This window comes from Protobothrops mucrosquamatus, unplaced genomic scaffold (genome assembly GCF_001527695.2).
Source record: "Protobothrops mucrosquamatus isolate PMUCROS unplaced genomic scaffold, P.Mucros_1.0 scaffold992, whole genome shotgun sequence".
Taxonomy (NCBI): Eukaryota; Metazoa; Chordata; class Lepidosauria; order Squamata; family Viperidae; genus Protobothrops; species Protobothrops mucrosquamatus.
Genome location: NW_015387231.1, coordinates 38,171 through 53,215, shown reverse-complemented (window position 1 = coordinate 53,215; position 15,045 = coordinate 38,171). Strand labels below are relative to the sequence as shown.

Genomic DNA, 15,045 nt, shown 5'->3' with positions numbered 1-15,045 from the left:
ATGAATATATGCAAAAGTACCTGGACACAAATACAAGCATCCAAGAAAATATATTTTATAATATATATATATATATATATTATCATCTACCATAATAATATGATAAATATATTTAACAAAACAGTTATTAAAAACAAATCCTACAATAAAATATGAAATAAAAACACTAAATATAGATCTCAGCTCCTTCTTGGAAGTGTACATTCAAATGATTTCACTTCATTTCTTACCCCAAATTGCAGATGCTGCTCCTATGTAGGCCGAAGGGGCAATGGTCCTCAAGCAATTTCTATTGGCAAGAATTGTGATAAGTTTGGAATTGTTGTTCATGAATTGGGACATGTAATAGGATTTTGGCATGAGCACACAAGACCAGACAGAGATGATCATGTCGCCATCATCAGAGAGAACATTCAACCAGGTGAGATAATTCTAAGATAGTTTCCCAGATATTTTAGATTGATGTCATAGATCAAAACTGCCATCAGGATTGAGCTTTTGAGAAGTGTAGTTTTGCAACATCTAGAAGATACCTGATGTGCTATCTGGGATTGGAGCATCTAATTATTGGTAATTAAAAATTGGTCTGTTAATTTTTGTAAGAAACTGCTTTGGATATAAGCATTGAATCTTGTAGATTAAAGTTGTAATTCATTCTCCTAATGAAATGGGTACTGCTTTAATTAGTTGCCAACTTCCTTACTCGCTTCACTTAATACAAACAGTTGGTTATTTAGTTCAGGGGTCCCCAACCATGGACCAGAATTGGTCCGTGGCATGCCAGAAACTGGGCTTCGCAAACAAGCGAAACCCCATTCACGGGATACAGGCAGCATATGAAACCACGCCCTCTCCAGTCCGTGAAAAAATCTCTTTCTATGGAACCGGTCCCTGGTGCCCAAAAGGTTGGAAGCTGTTGGTTTAGTTGGTTGATATTGTTCTATTTGTTGCTTACCTATGAGACATGAATATTGGATCTCTAAGATACCATATTTTTATTGTGGCTGTAATTATTTTAATTATTTGGATTGTTGTTCTTTTTTGTGGGGTTAATTATTGCTACCTGCCCAGAGACATAGTAGTGGGATGAGTGGCCATAGAAATTGTCTATATAAATAAATGAAGAAGGATGCCTCCAAGAATGGAGTATTGTAGATGGAAAAAGAGAAGAAAAAAAGTCTATAGATGGGGACAATCATTGAAGAAATTATAGAAATAAATATACATACTGATAATCTCCAATAAAGATTTAAACTATCTTTAATAGTCTGATTTATTTAAAAGATAAAATCTTCTTTTATCAATCAAACCTGTTGTCTTTATTAACACATCCATACAGTTTCTGACAACAGTTATATAAGTATAACAGTTGTATAAGTTGTATAAGTATAAGTATAACAGTTATATAAGTCAGAGATATTTTTTCCCCTAGTCTAATCTATCGACCTGGAGTTTTCTGGTGGGCTTGCCATCTAAGTACTAACCAGATTTGATCTTGCTTGGTTTTTTGAGATCAACCAAGGTCAACTAGGTACTGCTTCTTATAATTCCTGGGCTATGTTGTATTGTTAATTAATAATATGTGCTATAAAATTGCAACCAATGTCTTTATGTTTCCACAATGCATTGTAGAAAATAAGAAAGTAAGCGTGGAATAATCAAGTCAGAGGGTGACAGGAAATAATAGTTTTCTTAATATGCTGCATACCAAGATGACATTTCAGACAATTGTTCCATCAGTAATTCAGTTCATGAGCAAACAGGTACATTGTTATTGCTGTTTAAAGGAAAAATTAGAAAGCTGCTTTTACCTGTGCACATATATCCCAATTCTGTGTTAGCCTTTGTAAGCAAATTGTTTATATCTACTCATAATATATTATAATTTGCATATAAAAAGGAGTTATGGGTTTTTCCCTTTCTTCCTTTTGAAAAAAATGTTTGAAATCTTATGAGTTACAGGTCAGGAGTACAACTTTTTGAAGATGGAGCCCGGAGAGGTGAATTCTCTGGGAGAATCATACGATTTTGATAGCATTATGCACTATGCCAGGAACACCTTCTCAAGGTTGGAATCTCAGGTTATACCTTTTGTCTTATAATTCTATTCTTCAGTGTCGATACTCTCTGTATGTTGCTCTGATTTAGGCAGCTGTCGGAATTGCTTTGTGATGTTGCACCTCTTTGCCAGATGCCCAAATGTATTTTGTGGCTTTATTGAAGGTCTCATCATTTTTTTTGGGGGGGGGGATGATTGTTTTAAGGAAGGTTTCTTAAACTGTGCAGTTTTGTGTCAGATTCTTTCCAAATACTGTTCCAGAAAACTTTCCCATTGTGAGAAATGATAGAGGAATGCCCTGTGTTTATATTTTTGGCTTATAGATATTGCTTTCGGAACCATTGGAGCCTTGACTTGGCTATGGAAGTAACAAACTGAAGAATGCTTTCCTAAAATGCTAAAAAAAAAAAAAAAGGTTTTAAAAGCCATGCTTAATATCTTTAAAAACTATTTTATAGAAAAAATAATCACTGTGCCTATAATAGATAGATAGATAGATAGATAGATAGATAGATAGATAGATAGATAGATAGATAGATAGATAGATAGATAGATAGATAGATAGATAACCTTTATTATAATTTTTTACTGTGGGCACAATGGCCCACATTAAAAATGAATTTTAGTTGCTTGCTCTCAAGCAGGAATAGAATAGAACAGAACAGAACAAAATAGAATAGAATAGAATCTCAATAGAAACACTGTATAATGTTCCAGCTATTCTATGATAAAATCTTGTAGTTTGAAGATAATATATCTTTTCAATTATGGACACATAATTTGTCCATTTAAAATTACTTATTTTGAAAATGATATGTGTAATTACAAAATGATACAATCCAGTCTTATTTATGCATGCATATCTTTTGCATACGATTATATATATATTTCTGAATAGAGACCTGCCTTTGGTTTCTTCTATCCCTTGGATAGCCTCTTGCATGTTGATTGGTTTTAATATTATTAACATTTTACAATAATTGCTTTGTTCCAATTTGAAACATTGCCTCTTTTGATTAAGGTTCTGAAAGCTTTTTCTGATTATGTCCCTAAGATCTGCTGTTATTTTAAATAAATATTTTAAGTATTCTTGTCACTGTAATGAAAATTTCAACAATGCATTAATATCTCACACATCAAAAACTGCAAAAATGGTTGTGCACACAATATATACTGAGGTTTTGAAAAAGCAAATGAAGGCCTTTGAAGCAGATTTTAATGAACTAATTAGCAATATGAGAACCAATCATTGTATTGTGGATTTTTTTTGGTTCCTAATATTCTCTTGAAATAAGTATAATTAAAATAATTGGTCAAGATCAAGATGATGTGTTGTTAGAACAAGGCCTTGAACAGAACAATTTCTTCACCTATTGTGTGAATGTCAGGAACAAGCCAGACTAATCAAATAACCATGTCATTATAATTGTTGACTTTTCCATTTCACTGGCTGCTTTTTGTTACTAATTCTCATTTTATTCTAGAATGCAATGTACATGCTGAAGAGTATCTTGAATAAATTCAAAACTTTTGATATGAAAAATAAGTTGGGGTTTTTTGTTTTTGTTTATTTTTAGGGGTATGTTTCTGGATACAATACTTCCCTCCCGGGATGATAATGGGATCCGACCGGCCATTGGTCAGCGCACACGATTAAGTAAAGGAGATATTGCACAAGCTAGAAAGCTGTACAGATGTCCAGGTATTGAATCATAGAGATTAAGCATGAAGAAGCATATTCTAATATAATTAATGAGGTCTAACTATAATTCTGAATAAGGTGTTTTCTTATCTGCTTCTATTTAGGCAGTTACTTAAGGTGAGATCATAAACATTCTTAAGGCATTAAGGGATCAGTGGCTTGAATTTGAGTTTACCATCCCAAGAAGCAGTTCTGTGCTTTCCTAATGTAGCTGTTCACTTGCTGGAGATGACAGTGGGAAAAAACATGATTCATTCTATCATTTCTTATTTAAGGTAGTGTACTTTAAATCCAGATCTATATTTAGACTGATGATGCATTTGTTTAGCATACTTCAACAGGGAAGTCTAGCTGCTCTGCAAAAGAATGGTCCTAGATTATTTTTTTTTAAAAAAAAGACGTGAGTCATAAAATAAGTGCAACATTTGATAAAAAAAAATCCAGTTGTAGAAGGCTTTGAAATTTGATTCTTTGGCTCTTACAGAAAAATTGGGTCATGTGTCCCTAAAATCTCATAAATTCCTACCTTGCTGCACTTTCTAAACTATGTAATTGGTCAGAATTTCTCCATGCTTCAATTTCTTTTCCTGCCTAAAAGTCCTGTCTGACAGTACAAGTCACCACTTATGCGATACTCATTTTGAAACTGAGCTTTTTTAATGGATGCCAGTTAGGGAGGGACATTAAAAGAGCTATTCCCTATTCCCAACACATGCAGTGTATGCTTGCATGTATGTCCATCTGTGTGTTTCCCCAATAACTTACTTCCTAACTTATGACTTTATCCTTTGCATATTATTCTAAATGCATCACAAGCTGTATTATGATGCAACTATGTCAAAACCACAGAATATGCTATAAAAATTGCATATAGAAGGCATAAAAGGACATCTAAGTCATATTCAGCTAATACATGTCATTAAGGAACTCACACACATATATATGCATGCATGTATAAAAATGATAAGCTATTTCAGTTTATAACGCTATCACAAAATTAACAATTCAACTTAATTATTTTCTTTAACTAGGTTAAATTGATAATATAAGTGTTCAGCATAATTGTATCTAATGACTTTTTAAGGATTCATAATTATGTTCTTTCTAATATTAGGTAGATATATTAATGATTATTCTCCATGCAATTTTATTATTAGACTTTTGCTTATTCACATTCAAAAATACCAAAAATATTGAGCTATAGGACTTCATATATTCTACAGTTAGTTTAAAGAGCAATACTTTTTATTTTTTTTGCACATGAATGAGGTGGTGAATGGATGAGAAACACATAGCCTTGAAACTTACAGAGATTTCTTTATTTAGAGGGAAAAAAATCCAGTGGTTTCTGTAATATCCACTAAAACAATATTTTATTGTTTTAGTTTTCATAACTTAGTTGTGTTAAAGAAGTGAAATTGAATGGGTTAGGAATAAACTAATCCTCCATCTTAATCATACATAAACATGATCCTCATTCATATTACATTACAACATCTTTAATAATTTCATAATTGAAGTTTGGGGAAAAATTATATTCTCCCATCCTCAAATCTGTATGGAGGTATGGGGCGAAGTAATTAAGTAGGCCGCAGGGAGTTTGGTATTTTTCATGCAGTTATTCCCACTGTGGCAGAGACAGAGTCCACTTTTAAATGAAAAGTGATGAACTTAAAACTACATTTTCCACTCAGATAAAATTTATTCTGCTGATGGGATTGAGTGATTCCCGATGAGAACAACTATTGTAGCCAAAGTCCTGTACTGTGGATATGGAGGGAGGGAAATCTGTAATTTACCACTTCTTATACACCTCAGTAGACCCTGTCCCCAAGAAACAAATGGGTTTTGAACACCGGCTGTAAAGATGCCAATTCCACAAGCCTTCTTTTAGCTTCTCTTGCTCTCTATACATAAGAGCACATATGAAGCTATATATAAAGAGAGGCCTTCATGCTACATGCTACAATTGCTTTTCTCTGTCACTTTAATGTCCTACACTTTCTGTATAGAAGTCCTCAACTTACAACCACAATTAAGCCCAAAATTTCCATTGCTAAACGAGACAGTTGTTAAGCGAATCACTGCAGCTGTTAAGTTAGTAACATGGCTGTAATGTGAATCTGGCTTTGCTTGTCAGAAAGTCGCAAAAGGTGATTACATGACCTTGGGACACTGCAGCCATCATAAATATGAACCAGTTGTCAAATATCCAAATTTTGATCACATGACTGTGGAGATGCTGCAACAGTCATAAGTGGGAAAAATGGTTATAAGTCACTTTTTTTCAGTGTCATTGTAACTTAAACAGTCACTGAATGAAGCGTTGTAAGTTGAGGACTACCTGTATTGCCAGCCTGTTTGGACTTCCAGATTATTATACCTCACAGTTTAAAAAAAATGAGAAAAATAACCTTTTAAATCTGTACTGCAGGTGAGCATTTCAGACTGGCAACTTCATACTGCAAATAAGCCACAGATGAGTTTTGGTGACACTGCTGGTTGTCTTTCAATGAGTTTATTGTTTGTTATTCTATTGGTTTTGTTTCTTTTCTGCCACGAAGACATTTTTCAGACTAGAAACAAAGTTTAATACAGTTTTAATTTTACAGCAGTCAGCATCAAGAAACCCAAGATACCAAACCTCTGCAGTTTAGTGGAATTAGTAATGATTGTAGAGTTAAAAATAAACTGTTGATAATTAGCTATGGTATTTACTTCGAAAATGTCTAGTGCTGAATAAATTATTTAATATGCAACTCATATTTGATTAGATGCCATGTGATGCGTGCTTGGTGTATAGAGTGAAAGGAAAAATATTTTAGGATAAGCCAATGATTCTTTTTCTGCAGATATGGAAAGATGTTACTCTACATTTTCACATGGCATTACAGATACTTTCCTTGCATGTTTAAAATGAACCTTAAGATTGTTATAGTACTATCTTATATATTACTATATTATATATATTATATTATAGCTATTTTTGCCATGCTATCATGTTTAAATTTAGGTAAGACTGAATATAACATTAGCCAGAGAGCAATATCACTAGTCTATCTTAATCCAAGAGCTGATCTTTTTTGAGTTACATCTAAAGGCTTGGGAAATATTTTATAATTAATTTGCTTTTAATTATTCCTGTGACTGGCCTACTGCACTGCAATAAGGAAATGCAGGTCTCAAATCTGAGATGTTCAACAGACATTCAGATCTACAGAAAAAGCCACTTGTTGATTGAAGCCCATAAAGATAATTAAGAAGTTGTGTAGTAGCAGAAGTATCTGCAGGGTATGATAAAAAAGGAAAGGATATGATTGAAGCTACACCTATGTGTTGCACACCCTGTGACATTCCTTTATCAGGGAGCAGGGAATGGATGCTCCAAAGCGTTGATACTGTACATTCATCATTTTCTACTCAAGCTCAGCACAAGGTCCAGAAAATACACCAGCTTTAGACCTGGCATGTATGGAAACTTATCAAAGAGAGATCCAACTGGGAACTAAGGAGAGATTTCCTGGCAGCAATAACAATAAATCAGTGGAACTGCTTGCTTCCAGAAGTTGGTGAGGTTGCGGAGGTTTTTAAGAAGAGATTGGACAGCCATTTGTCTGGAATGGTATAGGGTCTCCTGCTTAAGTAGAAGTTTGGACTAGATTAGGTCCCTTTCAGCAAGTTTGTTGCTATTATTGTTGTGTCAATGGGGTAAGATGAGAATAAAATGAAAAAATTGCCACACATATTCATGCAGAGCTGCTGAAACAAAATATTGTCAGAGATTAGTAAAATAAGAAACAATTACCAAAAGCTAATTGTCAATATAGCAGTAAAATGAAAGAGGTAACACCAAACATTATATCAGGGGTCTGGCTGAGGAATTCTGGGAGCTGAAGTCCACAAGTCATAAAAGGGCCAAGTTTGAGGAACCCTGCATTATATCATTACTATGTAAGTAGTGGTTGCAAAAAAGACTGATGCGTAATCCAGGTAAATTTACTAAATTCTACATTTAGTAAATGTTCTACATTTGGTAAGGTTCTACATTTAGGTAAGAAAAACTAAATGTACAGGTATAGTATAGATGGTACCTTGTTCAATAGTAGTAACCGTGAGAGGGATCTTGGAGTCCTAGTGGACAATTACTTAAATATGAGCCAGCAGTGTGCTGCAGCTGCCAAAAAAGCCAACACAGTGCTAGGCTGCATTAACAGAGGGATAGAATCAAGATCACGTGAAGTGAATCACGTGAATCAAGATTCACAAACAAGAGGGTGTCAAGCTATTTTCCAAGGCGCCTGAAGGCAGGACAAGAAGCAACGGGTGGAAACTAAGCAAGGAGAGAAGCAACCTAGAACTAAGGAGAAACTTCCTGACAGAACAATTAACCAGTGGAACAACCTGCCTCCAGAAGCGGTGAATGCTCCAACACTGGAGGTTTTTAAGAAGAAACTGGACAGCCATTTGTCCAAAATGGTATAGGGTTTCCTGCCTGAGCAGGGGGTTGGACTAGATGACCTCCAAGGTCCCTTCCAACTTTACTACTACTACTACTACTACTACTACTATTACTACTACTATTATTATTATTATTATTATTATTATTATTATTATTGTTAATACTACTTTACAATGCTTTGGTAAGGCCACACTTGGAATACTGCATCCAGTTTTGGTCACCACAATGTAAAAAAAATGTTGAGACTCTAGAAAGAGTACAGAGAAGAGCAACAAAGATGATTAGGGGACTGGAGGCTAAAACATATAAGGAATGGTTGCTGGATTTGGGTATGTCTAGTTTAATGAAGAGAAGGACTAGGGGTGACATGATAGTAGTCTTCCAATATCTGAGGGGTTGCCACAAAGAAGAGGGAGTCAAGCTATTCTCCAAAGCACCTGAGGGGAGGACAAGAAGCTATGGATGGAAATTAATCAAGGAAAAAAGAAACCTAGAAGTAAGGAGAAATTTCTTGACAGTTAGAACAATTAACCAGTGGAACAACCTGCCTCCAGAAGTGGTGAATGCCCCAATACTGGAAGTTTTTAAGAAGAGACTGGACAATCACTTGTCTGAAATGGTATAGGTTCTCCTGCTTGAGCAGGGGGCTGGACTAGAAGACTTCCAAAGTCCCTTCCAGCTCTATTCTATTCTATTCTATTCTACTCTACTCTACTCTACTCTACTCTACTCTACTCTACTCTACTCTACTCTACTCTACTCTACTCTACTCTACTCTACTCTACTCTACTCTACTCTACTCTATATGGCAAGGGAGAGGGAAAGAGTGCTGCACCCTAAGGCTTGTACCTGTCTGTAGGAGCAAGTCTTGAACTATGTGCTCTTGGCAGAACCAGATTACTCAGGATTGCATCAGTTTCCTGAGTCTGCTGGCCATTTGTGTATTGCTCACCCTGTTGGGCACCCTTCTTTTAGCAGTTATGTAGGTATAGACCAGGGGTAGGCAACCTTGGCTCTTTTATGACTCGTGGACTTCAACTCCCAGAATTCTTGAGCCAGCCATGCTGGCTCAGGAATTCTGGGAGTTGAAGTCCACAAGTCATAAAAGAGCCAAGGTTGCCTGCCCCTGGTATAGACTTTTGGAGTAGGCAGTGTGGGAGGGAATTTGTCACAGCTTGATGTTAAAAAATACAAATGAAAGTAGGTGAGAGTATGGCACAGACAACCTGTCTCACCAACAAGGTGTAAGGTTGCATAATGACTATTGTTGGGGAAAGAGGAAAGGTAAATTGCTGACTTCTTCAGGTTTCAACATGATTTTAAAAATTAAGGTGACAAAAATGTTGGCCCCTGCAATCTGAAAATTCTGCTATATTAAATCAGCTGCTGGTTAAACATCTACAGCAGGGGTAGTCAACCTTGGCTCTTTTATGACTTGTGGACTTCAACTCCCAGAATTCCTGAGCCAGCTAAGCTGGCTCAGGAATTCTGGGAGTTGAAGTCCACAAGTCATAAAAGAGCCAAGGTTGACTACCCCTGATCTACAGTATTAGATCTATTTGTTGAGATTTTGCCGCTAGTATTGTACTAACTTTGCTTTAATCATTTTGGTGGGTAACTTTACCAGATTCTGGAAGGGGGGAATATGACTTTGCTGGTGCTTCTGGATCTATTCCACATGCCCAACCAGCATGATTGTAAGGTCATCACAAACATTCCTTATGTGATTAATCTCAAGCAGTTTAAACAGCCAGGGGGTCATATTGCATCTGTGTCTTTCTCCCTGATTAGTGATAAAATATTTGAAAACAAAGTGAAACCATTGCTATGATGCAGGAAATCAACTACCATTTTCATTTAATAACTATTTGATCTAGGATATATGCCAGATTGTATTTGTTGTGGCATATTGCCACAACAAATACAATCTGGCATATATCCTAGATCAAATAGTTATTAAATGAAAATGGTAGTTGATTTCCTGCATCATAGCTATTTTTTCACTTTTTCAGCACTGCTTTTCTTCCCCCCTTTACAATGTTGTAGTGAAAAAAAAAAAGAAAGTTTGCTTGCCTGGGTGACTCAACAGAGCAATTTTAAAGCCGGCTGTAATTTTGATTTAAAGAAAACTATCTAGAAAAGTATTTACCCGTGGCTGACTCTTGAAATAACGGCTTTGCATAAAGGATGGTCATTTGAATGCAAGCATTTCTCTTTCTGCTTCTGGTGAATCCCAGTAAGAAGAAGCATGCTTACTCAAGCACCCCTTCCCAGAGAGCTCATAATTTCTCTATTATCTGATGTCTTTCAGCATGTGGTGAAACCTTGCAAGAGTCTACGGGCAACTTTTCCTCGCCAGGATTTCCAAATGGTTATCCGTCATACACACATTGCATATGGAGAATTTCAGTGACTCCTGGAGAAAAGGTACTTTACTCTGATTTCCAGCTCTGGTTCCCGAGAAAGAAAACATTTATTTTATTAGAAATTTTAAAGCGTTAAAACTGAAGGGCTTGGGTTTGTTAAGAGTGGGTTAATCAAATAAAGCCTTTGAACTACATTTTCATCCCTTTTATTTTGACTCTTAAGAGATCATAAATCTCTTATTGCAGATCCATTTATGCTTGAAACCTCATGTGAAAATGAGGACAGTCTGGTGATTTCACATTTAGAAAAAAATACTAGCATCGTGGATTTTAGTTATGTTGGTCGTGGTACACACCGATGGAGGCTTAAAAACAGATTATCCTACTATTTTTGTAGACAGCATAGGGATTTAAAAGAAACAGTTTTCCAGTCTTGGGGTTGTTTTTTTTAGAAATTTCTTATTATTTCTTAACATTCATATCAGAAGTATGTCTCAACCCTTTAATTTGGGAAAAAAATTAAGTATGCTTTTAAACTTCAAGAATTTTCCTGACTACCTGTCAGGGCCATAGCTCTCCTAGAAAGATGAAAGATGAAAAACATGTTGAGACTCTAGAAAGAGTATAGAGAAGATAACAAAGATGATTAGGGGACTGGAGGCTAAAACGTATAAGGAACGGTTGCTGGAATTGGGTATGTCTAGTTTAACGAAGAGAAGGACAAGGGGGGACATGATAGCAGTGTTCCAATATCTCAGGGGCTGCCACAAAGAAGAGGGAGTCAAGCTATTTTCCAAAGCGCCTGAAGGCAGGACAAGAAGCAACGGGTGGAAACTAACCAAAGAGAGAAGCAACCTAGAACTAAGGAGAAACTTCCTGACAGTAAGAACAATTAACCAGTGGAACAACCTGCCTCCAGAAGCAGTGAATGCTCCAACACTGGAAGTTTTTAAGAAGAAACTGGACACCCATTTGTCCAAAATGGTATAGGGTTACCTGTCTGAGTAGGGGGTTGGATTTGATGACTTCCAAGGTCCCTTCCAACTTTACTATTATTATTATTATTATTATTATTATTATTATTATTATTATTATTATTATTATTATTATTATTATTATTATTATTATTATTATTATTATTATTATTATTAAATGGGAAGAGCTTTTAGTCCCAGATCAAAGGTTGTTAGTTATTTCTTTGATACAAATGGTTATCTGAAAATTGCTCATTTGATGAAAAGATTGCACTTAACTTGTTTAGTTTTGTCAAATCCTGAGGACCTATTTGAGTTATCTACTGCATTCTGATAGAGCTGTGAAAATGAAACAGATTACTCTGCATTAGACATCATTGCTATTTCTGATTTGTTTATATAGCCCCTAATTTTTTAATTGTGCTGACCACTGTTCATTGATTGTTTAATTTTGGAAATTTGTAACCATACGGTCCTCTTTAACTCTTGGTCTGCTTTGTCTCCAGTTTTTCTGTGTCTGCTGTTGCAGAACATATATTAAAGTAACTTTATGGGCATTGAAGACAACAAGTAATGTCATGTTTAGCCATTGTGTTATCATATCAACCAGTTTTGAAAGATTTTTGTTCTGTTAAGAGATTCCGTGTCCAGTATGCCATACCTCTCCATCATTTAATGTGTTTTTTTCTTCCTCTACTGAATGACCTTGCTATAATACTAGCCTCATTTCATAACACAAGGAAAAGAAATGTAACAAATAGTTTTTCATCCTGCCTTGTGCATTCTCGGAAGGATAAAAAATGGAAGAACAAAGCTGAATTCTATAACTTTTTTTTCTTTTAATTCAAATAATTGAGTCTGTTATACAAGTGTGCTTGCATTTGAGAGAAACAGTCACTAGAAATTGAATTTTGAAAATAATTAAAATATACTTAATATTTCATTATGAAGTGTGTCATTTACTTTTATTAAGCAAGTCATAATTACATATGGTCTGAAATAAAAATGCGTATGTCAGAAATCCTACAATTTATAGCATATAAGAAAATGAAAATAACATATTGCTAATATATCAACATGTTTTGGTAATAGTCCAGTATTGCTCATAAAGCTTTAGTCCATCCATTTCAATGGATGGGCTGGAGCATGCCTAATTCTTTATTCAGTCATGGAAGTAGTTGGCAGTCGTAAACACAGCTGTGGTCCAGACTACCATGTGCTTCAGTTCCACTGCATTGTAACCAGTTTGTGTGTTAACTATTTGGATCCCAGTTTTAAACCCAAAAACTTATAAACAGATTGTACCAGTCCCAATAGTCATGAGCAAAGGACAGAAAAGTCCAGATGTGTACTAATGCCATAGCCAGATCCTTAATAGTTGAAAAAAACAAGCAAAATTTATTTTATTATAGAAATCTGAAGGTTGAGTTCACCTCTCTGGCTCCTTGGTCATTATACTATATATGTATGTATGTATGTATGTATGCATGTATATGTATATGCATATGCATATGTGTCTGTGTGTGTGAGAGAGAGAGAGAATATTAAAAGAATGCATATTGCAGATAATATCTGAGCATTATGCTACTGGGCACATTTTAACTAAAAGAAATATTGAAAATATATTCTCAAATCTCATTTTGATAATAATACTGAAGTACTAGTAGAATTTAGTGTAGTATTTGCTAACACTCCTACTAATTATCATAACAATAACTCAGGATGGTAAAATTTGGTCACAGATCTCTCACATAATTACTGTTTCTACTTGCTGAGTTTTAAAAAACGTCAATGACATAAAATAATTGCTATATAAAATATAGGAAACAGAGTATCAGTTCCAGAAATTTATTGATATGATTGTAGAAACCAATGAATTAACCAACATTCCTTTTCCTTCCAAGAATACATACAATTTAATAAACTATTAAATACAGTAACAAAATTAGATATTTCATTAGAATATTGCATACTATTTTATATTTGATATATTTTGGGTAGTTTATAAATCTCTTAACATCAAATTACAAAAATGTTTCCATAACTTCAGTATGATTAGATTTTCATAGTGTACTCTATGTAAATTATGGGCAGGTGAAAACCAGTAAGTAAACATTTAAGTTTATTGTTCAAATATCAGTGTTTTATTTCCTTATCGCAAGTAGAGAATGGATAGATTCCCATTCACATACAAAGGACATATGCAAAGTGGTTGTCAGAAGAAGTATACCATTGCAGTATGAAATTTCATTAACTGCACAATAGCAAATAATCATTTTAAAGCAATTGTTCAAAATATGATATGTTCCATCTTAAAATGGTTGCATTCAAAATAATCAATACTCTGATGTTATTGGAATGCTTTAGGCAGACACTGTCCAGAAAATGATTGGCCACCTCTGATACAGTTATGATCACAATAAGTGTCTATTTGTATAATAGGCCAAACCACAGTATTAAACCTTACTTTAAAAAAAAATCAATACAAAGCTTTTATCCCCTTCCTACATTTCAAAGTTTCTGTCCCCTGCCTGCAGGAAATCAAAGACATATCAATTGTCTCTATTCTAAAGTATGGTAATAATCAAGGATTCTTATCTCAGATGCCACTATGGAGATTGACCTCTGATCCAACTGATTGCTTTGTAGGATGCAAGAAATCAGACACTATTTTTCCCTCTGTTAAAAGGGTGATGAAATCCATAGCAGCATCTGATATGTTTCACTGCTAAAATTACTAGGACACATAATTAATGCATTTCATATAAATGTTTATGATATGAATATGCAGGAGAGATTCTGTTAAAGAAGTTCTAGTGACTCTCTAAAATATCTACCATGAAATGGATGCAATCTGTTAGGTTCATCATGACTAACAAAATAAAAGTTCAAAATCCTTATTACTGGATTTTATCAGAAAATTAACAATCCCTTCCTTCTGTTATGTCTGTAAGAGCAGTTTTTGATCTCCCTTTTTAATCACCCACATGTCCTCTCTTCTTCTGTCTGTCATAAACACATATATGCCCCATATGATGCTATTCAGAAGGTAAGACTTCCAAAATTATTTTAGAAATATCTTCTTCTACTTTAAAGCCAATATACTGGTAAGAAAAGCGTCCCAATTTTCTTTTCTTTTTTTTTTGATCAGGCTACAAACCAATTTATTGGTATTTATCTCTTTTACATTTATTCCAGATTGTTCTAAACTTTACAACAATGGACCTCTATAAGAGTAGCCTCTGCTGGTATGACTACATTGAAGTAAGAGATGGCTACTGGAGAAAATCACCTCTGCTTGGTATGAAACTATTGTGGTCACTTTTGAAAACTGAAAGATAGAAATAACAGTAACATAAATGGAAATGGAGTTAATATTTTGAATCAAGCAGGGGTGTCTGTAGGGAGGGGTAAAAAAAAGTCAAGATTGCAACCACAATCATGCAATCCAAATCCTACTTCTTTTTTTATGTGCACATGGAAAA

The 15,045-nt window shown here is 34.7% G+C and overlaps 1 protein-coding gene across 1 annotated transcript in view; it reads left to right on the top strand.

Moving 5' to 3' along the window:
- LOC107290876 (tolloid-like protein 1) overlaps nucleotides 1-15,045 on the top strand; it is a 117,543-nt gene that overhangs the window by 78,448 nt on the left and 24,050 nt on the right. Inside the window, exons 6-10 of the mRNA XM_015819814.1 lie at nucleotides 243-421; nucleotides 1,963-2,068; nucleotides 3,637-3,761; nucleotides 10,532-10,647; nucleotides 14,759-14,861. Of these exons, the coding sequence (XP_015675300.1) occupies nucleotides 243-421; nucleotides 1,963-2,068; nucleotides 3,637-3,761; nucleotides 10,532-10,647; nucleotides 14,759-14,861 (629 nt within the window). The remainder of the gene's footprint in view (nucleotides 1-242; nucleotides 422-1,962; nucleotides 2,069-3,636; nucleotides 3,762-10,531; nucleotides 10,648-14,758; nucleotides 14,862-15,045) is intronic.